At 41.2% G+C, this 10,186-nt stretch overlaps 1 protein-coding gene across 1 annotated transcript in view; it reads right to left on the bottom strand.

Annotated features, from left to right (window-relative positions):
* The window catches only part of LOC104509886 (ras GTPase-activating protein 1-like), a gene marked incomplete at its 3' end in the record, with an annotated part of 24,215 nt that extends 22,008 nt beyond the window's left edge, over nt 1-2,207 (bottom strand). The window contains exon 1 of the mRNA XM_010151971.1: nt 2,193-2,207. Coding sequence (XP_010150273.1) covers nt 2,193-2,207 — 15 coding nt within the window. The remainder of the gene's footprint in view (nt 1-2,192) is intronic.
* Between the last annotated feature and the right edge of the window lie 7,979 nt (nt 2,208-10,186).

The raw sequence follows: 10,186 nt of genomic DNA, 5'->3' as shown, positions 1-10,186 counted from the left end.
ATGCTACTGCACTGCAACCCTTTAAGCATGCTCACGATACACTGACAGGACTTCAGGCTCCAACAAGGACACACCACAAGGTCCACGCAAGGGACAGGCTGTTCAGCAGATGGTGAATTTGCCATCTGGAAGGAGGCAGCTGCTATTGTGTGTGGAAGCATGTCACATTGTTCAACCAAATCCTTTTATTTACATATTTCCTTTTTACACGTGGGAAAAGCAAATATTAGAGCTTCGTTGTTCCACTAAAGGGATTCTGCTGTTACAGTATGCTGCAGGTTTTTTTTAGGAACACAGCAGGTTAGGGAGGAGGGAATGCAGGAGAAAGTGCTGAGGGGAGTAAAAGTGGTTTTCAGCAACACAGTACAAATGTCGATGTTGGAAATAGCTGCAGAGCTCTCTATTTTGGTCTAGAAAAAAAGTTATGGTGCACAGGAAAAACAGCCATTAAGTGCCAGACATAACCCCTTCACTCAAAGCTCTTCTTAGCCATATCTTGCAGCTTCAACAAAACCCGTAAGAAGAATGCAGAACTTGTAGGAGTCACGGTCACAGCTCCCCTCCTATCAATTCAGGCACCGCCTTGGTACGTTTGACAACGACAGATTCTTGTTATCGCCGCCCGCAACTATGTGAGCTATGTTCCCGTTAGAAGCAAAAGAGAGCAAAGATTATTACCTTGAACTGGGAAGATCATTGATTTCAAATGGTACACAGAAATCTCAAGTACGTTTTCTTTTTTTGTTCTCTGTTTTCATGTAACCACCACGATAAAATATCCCGTGTTCTTGTTTCTTCTTATTCTGATAACACCAACTATACCCTCTCTCAAGCTTTCCATCTGAAGACTTGATGCTCCTAATCATTGTTTAGGTTTCATTTCAGCCTTACAGTTTCTCTCAGCCTAAAATGCATTCTCAGTTTTATCGTTTTTATCCAGACTCTGCCTTTTAACAGTTTATTCCCCATCTGTCAGATGTGTAAGGCTGCATTACTTCCTTTACGCACATTAATTGCAGAGATTAAATTAAGGTAAGCTTCACTCAGACTTCATTAAATTCATGTCCTTCTTCTGTCTTATTAGCTACTATTCAGTAGTTACCAATTTTTGACCCAATTTTGGCAGTTCTCCACATCACAAAGAACCTCCTGCCAGAAAAACCTGCAAATATGTACCACTACACTGGATGCACCTTTAAGATAATGACACAAGAGATGAAACTAACTTGAAGTGTTCTTTGTCCAGTCGGCATGAAACCAAGCATCACATACTCTTCTTGGAAAGGGAGGGAGGGGTTTTTATCCCTTTTCCATCCCTACGCATCTTTCTAAAAGGTGGCATGATGCATGCAAGCATACCGATGTCAGCCTAATGAAGAATAATTCTGATTTTCTCACTTGACTGTTCCCACCTCCATTAGAAACAGCATGTGTAAAATGGAACCATGCTGCACTTCAAGACTAGGAACCAGCCAAGTAATGTGGAAAGTCCCTACTACAGGCCCATCTGCACACCAGCTGTGACAACCTGTTAACTGTGGAACTTGCACACATCTCCAAAAGAAGCCGTTAAAACACTTTCAGCAGAGTTTACATCAACTCTGGGCTAGAGCGAAACAGATCAACCAAAAACCTCAGTACATCTTAATATAAAGAGCATGCAAAGATGGAAGATCAAGATAAGCATACAGTCAAAACCAATTACATTTAAGTAACTTCACTAAGGAAAGAAAGGTTCTAAAAGTTTCAATTGCTGTAGCAAGCAATGCTGTAAGTTTTAAAAGATGTGACAACAGCATAGTATCAAATATGGCCAAAAGATTTCATCCAATCCTACCTGATAGGTGTTTACTGAAAAGATGACTGTGCCTATCTCATTTTTGCAAAAGCCACACCAGTAAGCAGCTGAAATACAGCTAAACTGGCTGAAAAGTAGCTCTTGAGACAGCATATATTTTACTGAAGGATCGATCAGCTTAGTTAGTGAATTCTGGAACTTTTAGTTTTTTAGCAAGAAGCTTCCCATTTTTACTTGCTTCCTACTTCTGCCCTCAGGTCAAAAATAGGACTTTTTCCTGTTTGAACTAAGAGAAGCTTCTACAGCAGCAATGTCAATACTGCTACATCAATCAGCAGATACTCTGTGGCAATAATTCAGGAATTTCCAAGATGTTCATCTTGCCTGCCATTACCTTCCTCCTCCTCATCGCACCTCACCCTCTCTAATCAAGCATGGATTTTTATTTCATGCTCTGCTCTCGTCTCTTCTTGAAAGCTGGAATGCCTCTCTAGAGAGGGGCATCATGCCCCATGGATATGTAACTGCTTCTCTAACAAGAAAACCCTGACAGTTATACACTAGAAATCAAAGATAGGTACAGTGCCGGAATTAAAAGATGTCCAGTATCTTACACACGCACTAGGAACAACACTGTGGAAATATAACCAAGAGAGTGTAATGTATACACAACAAATCCAACAGCGTGACATAAAAGAGCTGTGTGTACCACTAAGAGAAGAAAAACCAAATCCTTGTTTCTGTTCATGGCTGGTCTGCAACAACGGTAGGAAATTGTCTCACGGGCCGCACTCGAGAGTGTGTACAGGCTGACAGCCTGTCACAAGTGGGGTCCCCCAAGGACTGACACTGTTCAACATCTTCATAAATGAGCTGGGTCATAGGATTCAAAGCACCCTCACCGAGTTTGTTGATGACACCAAACTGGGTGGTGAGGCGGACACGTCAGAGCGGTGAGCCATCTTACAGAGAACTGGCCAGGCTGGAAGAGTGGGCTAGTAAGGGCAGTGCGAAGTTGAACAGAGTGCAAGGTCTTGCACCGGGGTTGACGGAGCCGAAGATCCCCATCCAGGCTGGGATCCATGTGTCTGGGGAGCAGCCTTGCTGGGAGGGACCTGGTGGACAACCAGCTGAATGTGAGCCACCAGCACACTGCTGCAGCAATGGAGGCAAATTGATCCTGGGCTGCATCCGCAGGGGCATTGCTAGCAGAGAGACACGATCATCCCACTCAGTTGAGCTGTCAGACACACGTGGAGTGCTGTGTCCAGTTCTGGTCCCCACAATTCAAGAAAGACACAGACAATACTGGAGAAGATGCAAAGATGATCAACGGGCTGGAGAACCTGCTCTGCGAGGAAAGACTGAGGAGTTGGGTCTCTTCTCTCTGATGAAAAGGAGGCTCAAGGAGATATCACAACATTCCAGTAGTTAAGTATTTTTTACAGCGAGAACAATCATTCACTGGAACAACCTCTGCGGGGAAGGAAGAAAACCTCACCGGAGGTTTTCAAGATGCAACCGGACAGGGTGCTATATAACCTCAGCTATACTCCCTCTCCCACAAAAGGTTGGGCCAGATGATCTTTCAAGGTCCCTCCCAGTCGTGGCTATTTTATGGTTCTATGATTCTACATATTCAAACCCTGATGAAACTGTATACTATCGAACAAATACACACCCTAACAAGAAGAACTGATTTGATACGAAGTTGGCCTGAAAAGCAGTTGAAAATACCAAAATTTAAAGATGAAAATTACTTTTTCAGGGCCTGATCATCACAAGAATCAGACTACTAACTTACCACAACACTCACTTGGGTACACCAAGTGTCCTGGCGACCTTGATACTCTGTTCCTGAAATACGACTGGAACTTTCAAATAAATTTAGCAACACTGGATTGTATACATTAATTTGTACACATTAATAACTGTAATAAAAACAGCTTTTACAGCAAAGATACTGAGATCTGCCTACAAAGAAAATAATGAAATATTCTGTTTACCAACATAAGAATTTCTTGTGCTTTTAAGTCTTCCCTCGTAACTACTGCCGCTGATGTTATTCCCATCTATTTCAAGTAACAGTTTCCAGCAAATGGGTCCTGCAACACTGATCCTCAACTATAAACAGTACACACATACAGATTCACTTAAATTCAAAGTGACTGCTGGGGATCTTCTAGTTCAAGGTTCCCGCTCCCTTCCCCAGCCCCACCCAAGCTGGGTCAGCTACAGCACACTGCTCAGGGCCATGTTCAGTTGGGTAATGAACATCTCCAATAACGGAGACTCTACAGTCTCTCTGGGAAACCTCTGTCACTGTTTGACCACCCCAACCATAAAAAATAAGACTTTTTTTTTTCATTCAGGTAGAATTTCAAGTTCTTTAATTTGTTTCCATTGCCTCTTGCCCTGTCACTGGGCAACACTGAGGATAGTCTGGCTCCCTCATCTCCATTCCCTCCCATCAGGTATTCATGCATCTGTATAAGACCCACCCAAGCCTCCTCTTCTCCCCGCTGAACAGCCCCAGCTCTTTCAGGCGCTCCTCATCTGACCGATGATTCAGTCTCTTCATCATTCTGGTGGGCCTGCACTGGGCTCGCTTCAGTAAGTCCATGTCCCTTTTGTATTGGTCTGCCCAGCACCGAACACAGCACCACAGATGTGTCTCACCAGTGCTGAGCAGAGAAGGATCAGCTACCTTGAGCTGCAGGTAACACTACCCCCAGCGCAGCCTCAGACACTGTCAGCCTTCTTTGCCATGAGGATGCATTGCTGGCTTACATCCTTCTCTGCAGAGCTGCCTTCCAGCTGGCCAGCCCCTAGCACACCACCGGGGTTATTCCTCCCAAGTGCCACAGCCTGACATTTCCTTTCCTGGTCCGTCGAAGCCCAGTTCTCCAGCCTACACAGGTCACTCTGGATGGCAGCACACCCACGTGCTGTTTCAGCCACTCCTCTCGGTTTTGCATTGTCTGCAAACTTGCGAAGGGTGCACTCTGTACCAGCATCCAGGTCGTTAAACAAACTGTTAAACAGCACTGGTCCCTGAGTACACCCCAGGGAACACCATGAGCCACTTGTCTCCACCTAGGTGGGCTTTGCGCTGCCCATCACCACGCTCTGGGCCCAGCTGTTCCGCTGGTTTTCAATCCATCCCACTGTCCATCGATCTAACTGATACACTGCCAGCTTATCTATGAGGAGGCTATGGGATGTCAACAGCCTTACTAAAGTTGAGGTAAACTCTCCCCGAGCCAACAACCTCACTGTAGAACACTGTTAGGTTGGCTAAGCACCATTTCCCCCCTTGTAAATTTGTGCTGACTAGTCCTCAGCCCCTTCAACACAAAAGATAGCCTTGTGTTAGAACAGAGACTTTTGTCTGCTCTAGAGTGACAGAACACATATTATTCATAAAATAGAAAATACTAAAGACTGTCTGTGTTCTTTATAAAGTACATAAAACTTGCCAAGCACTGGTAATATTTATCGGTACTGACCATACTCCAGAGGGACACTGAGGAACACAGAATCGTTTCACTCCAATACTTCCATGGAGCACAAAGACAACGTTAAGATGCCGCCTTCTCCCTCCTGCTGTGCCTACCAGTTAGACAAATACCAAGAGTTTTCAGGGTTTTGTTGAAAGAGAAAGAAGGATATGTGAGAAGGATAGAAAAGCTACTATGGGAGTCCTAAGAATTCATGTCTGAATCAGCAGATGGGTTCCTACACTGAAGGAGACCCAGGGTCCCACTGGTGAAATCTGTGTTTCTTCCCATTCCCCAGCCTCCAAACATTAAGACAAGAAAAGGTAAACAAATATAGCACAGTATTATGCTTCTCAACAGGGTAGGCCAGTGGATGAAGAGCACAGATCCCACATTAAAGTCCTGGAATTCAATATAAAACACTAAATAAAAAACACATAATGTGCAGGTCAAGAGATGCTATTCACTGTTTAAACAAAATTACATCATTCGGTGTTAACTAGAAATCTTGTCTAAGCTACTGAAAAAAATCCTCCTCAAACTTCTTCCAACCTCAAATGCTGTCCAACTTCTGGTCTTCTTCATCTGAAGCTTTAATTTATACATGTACCTCACATACTCCCTTTATTTACTGCTTCACTTCCTATATATGGTTAGGTATGATTTTGCACTGCTGCTATTAACCATTTATTTAAGACAGCACTTCCAGCACCACACAGTCACACAGAACTAAACCCAGATTCATATTCAGAACTATTTTGTAAGTGACCAAAACAGTACACTGCCCATCAACTTCAGAAAAATAAGGTGAGAACAGCAATTAATAAATTCATTATCTAAAAAAGAAAAGTTGACCTGCTAACCACATTAATTGCTAAACAGAAACCTCAAACACTAAAATCGAGTTACATCACATTTGTTTTGCTTATACAGTACCTAACTGAACATGCCAATATTATTTCCCCTTATTTTTCTGTGCAACAGATTCATTCATCAGTAAGGAAAATGTCTTGCAGCCATTATTCAGAAAAAAATTTCTTTTCACGGGTAACTGAAATAAACAAATGCTGCAGAACTCCGGACTTGCCACCTTCAACACTCATGTGATGAAACTGGAACTTCATGCTACGTACGTTCAGGTAGAAAAATGTTCTGTTTTCATGCAAGCCATGTGTATTTAGTATTTCTCTATCCACGTCTCCATCTTCAGCTCTTTTTCTCACTATTATGTTTTGCCGCAACAGGCACCAAGAATACATCTGCTTTGGCTAAGATTTGTTTCAACCAGACGGTATTTTAACAGCCTATTCCATTTTGTATGGTTGACAGCTTTTGATTTCAACGGATTTCCATTTCAATCTGATAACCACTGCTCAAAAAACACTGCATGAAAATGTCAGTTTTGCTGGAATATACTGGAACTCCTTCTGCCACCACTTCTGCCACCTTAATGCAACACTAGGATCTAAAATCAACTAAGATTTTTAATCAAATACACAAATAACTGAACTATTACACATACTGCTGGTTTACAACCAAGTTAAACAGCATTCATTCATTAAATCCGAAGGCATTTCCTCACACTATTTCAGCCCCTGTCAGCAAGCTTTGCAAATGGGGTAGAGCGCACAGAAAAAAATGATCAAAACAAACACAGTCACCCACTCTAATCCCTAGCATCCTGTGCCTCCCACCTAGCATTCAGCTACAATATAAACACGCTACTGCTGGGCTTCAGAAAAATTAAAAACCACACACACGCTGCATAGACAAGCCTTCAGTCAGTTTCACTCTGGATCAAAGGTAAAAATCAACCCTACTTGGAGATTTTGAGTTGGTCAATAGCAAGAACCCGTTACATGCTAACAATCTCCTCCTACTGCTAGAAAACTGAAGAAAACACACTAGAAGACATACACTCCTTTTCCTTAGGTACATGGAAAAGAAAAAAGGAAATTAAATGTATTAGGTGCTTGTTCGCAAAGACAAACACATCCTGACTACCATGAACAAACTATATTTACAGCATCCTGATGGGAAGTGCAGAACTTGCATCTGCTTTGCTTCCCATCTCTTCAGATCAGTTTCCGTGAATGCCAGACTGACAACTATACAGTATTTATACAGTATTTAAAAACTTACTCATGTTTAAAATAATAAGGCCTAACAGGCCTTATAGACCATAAAGGTCTATAACACCTTTTTGGCCTTATACTTGCAAACAGGGTACTCAGATTTTGGTTGGCTTGTGTTTTGCTTTGGTTGTGGGTTTTTTTCGGTTTGGTTTTTGTTGTTGTTTGTTTTTTTTTTAATTTGCAAAGCAAGGCAGGAGATGAAAAACTGATAAAGTTGTATCTAAGCTTATGCAGAAAGATTCAATTTATTTGATACTTAAAAGTCTAGTATGAGATTGGAATATGAAGTTGGAAACACAAGCAGCAACTTTTACCAAGTATTTTTGTTAGGAGTCAGTAACCAGACATTCAGTGAATCCTGGAACACGATGTATGTCCATGAGCAGGCAAAGAAGCCTCATGAGCAGTTAGTTATGAAAGAAATAATGCCTCTTCATTCTTATACAAAAAAATAGTAATTTCATCTCTCATAAAGCAAGGCAAGGAGTGAAGAGCACCCTCAGTTTATGTACACAAAATATATTGTAAGCAATTAAGACAAACAAAACCGTGAAAGAATCGTGGAATTATCCATCAAGCCAACCCTGCATGCCTCCTATAAGAACTGAATGAATTAGGAGGAAGTGGGAAAGGGTGGAGCTGGCAGTCCTATTTAAACAAATGGAACAGCAGTTTTGTAATCACATTCAAATAGAGAAATTTAATCCAAGTTTAAATTACAAGATCAATTGCTGCTCTTAAAGACTTATAATGGACATTTCCTCATATAAGATGATAGATAATACTGGTCTTTGTAAGAGTTCAACTCCATAGAAGCAGATGGTGTGACTACAAAGAAAGGACACGTTCACACAAAACCCAACAGGACTGAAAAGGATACAGTTTACCAACAACATATGGTCAATTTAAATGACTTAACTGAGAATGGTAAAAACTGATGCTGTATAAAATAGATGAGATGAATGCATGGGGAAAAGGCTTATAATTGTTTTAATCAGCCAACTTTTTTTTTTTTATGGAAAAGTCATACACCAAGGACAAAATTGCAAAGAAAGAGGTTAAGTATATGGAAGTAGCAACTTCTGAATCAATTTTTAAAATGTATTTCATTTCTTGGATGTTTCTGTATTAAAGAATCTTCAGGAGAAGAACATTTGACTACAGAGCTATGCCCTGGTCTTGCAAAAACTTCAGCATCCCTTTTCTCTGAACAAGCTAAGTAGCCTTGTCAAACAAAACAAAATCAGGGCCTCTGCATCCTTCCCCTAGCAAGCACTGGTTGTCAGAAACCTAACATCCTCTTTCATGAACATGAACCATCACGCTTGCCCATGACTTACAAGGCAGCATTCTGACTTCAAAATCCACTCAGAATTGTAGATGTGACAACAAATATTTAGAATGAAACAGGTATTTATTCATAAATAATTACCCCACTTTCTAAAAATATTTCCAATAGGCTTGCTTTTTGGCCTTTTCCTCAGTTCTCTGAGGAACTTAGTCAGGTCTAATAGAAGAAGCAGTCTGATCTTTCAGAGAGAAAACCAGAAGAGCAGAATTCTGTATCTGACAGGCTTGGCACACAATACTGAAGAAGCAGCTGCTTTTATGTCCTCCTTACAACTGCAATGGCTCCTGAAATCTTGGCAGTACCTGAAATACTGTGCAGAAGTTACCTCTCTCAGAGAGTGGCTATGAGAGAATGTAAAAAAGAACCCGAATTCAGATGGGTTTTCCGATTAACTTTCTGACCTATAACTTGAAAACATCTGCCACCCTGTAACTCTAAACCCTAAATTATCGACTATACCCACTCTAACTTAAGGAACAATGTATTTCTAGATACTGATGAGAGAGCATTTAAGCCTTGGAAGCAATTTCATTTTGGGGAGAGAAAGGTACCTGCTCGAGGGCTATTTTCTGTTCTAATGGAAGCCTTGCAAGTGCTTTACCTACACCCTTTCTACATTTAAATCCAATGGTTGTATTTGGACTACTTACTAATTACAAGAACTCTATATAGAATTATCTGATCTTATATTTCACACAATATAAACAGAAAACTGGTCTGCCTCTAGTGCATTCTACTGCCCTCACTGCTGGAATCCGGATTAACCTAATGGATGGATAAGTACAATAAAAATTAACTGCAGGTTTACAGTTTCTTTTTTTCTTTTTTTTTTTCAACTGCCTCTTCTCTCCAAGCACAGCCTAATTAAAACCAATTTGATTTAAAATTGGTTGAGCAAGAAAGCAGTTAGACGGTATTTATAAAAACAGCCTATCTACGAACACTTGAAAACAGAGAAATTATTTGAAATCCACGTTTCAAAACTGCCTGAATTTAAAGAAGAAAAAAAAACCACAGAAGACCAAACACGTGCACATTACTTTAGCTATGTTTGATATATGAAATGAAAAGGCTAAATACTTTTTTTAAGAAAGCAAAGAAATAGAAAGCAATAACGAAGTCTATGAAATGCTTTATGCAGTGGATAGCATTTTAGTTCGCCTTCATTTAAGAAAAAAAAAAAAAAGGAAATTTATGGCTCTTCTGAGAAAGGCTGCGGCGCTACCGGAGATTGGAAAAGTCTCCCCAACAGGTAGTTAAACCACAACCGGAACACCTCACTCTTCCTGGCAGCCTGAAGTATCTCTGCGAAAACGTGCAGAAAACCTAACCGGGCTCGGCCAGAACACCCTCTCCCAGGAGCTGACCCCGGCTATAGCCAGAGTACCACCTCCCCCTAGAG

The sequence above is a fragment of the Eurypyga helias genome, unplaced genomic scaffold (genome assembly GCF_000690775.1).
Source record: "Eurypyga helias isolate BGI_N326 unplaced genomic scaffold, ASM69077v1 scaffold24675, whole genome shotgun sequence".
Classification (NCBI taxonomy): Eukaryota; Metazoa; Chordata; class Aves; order Eurypygiformes; family Eurypygidae; genus Eurypyga; species Eurypyga helias.
Note: the sequence above shows the minus strand (reverse complement) of the source record. Positions and strands in the feature narration are given on the sequence as shown.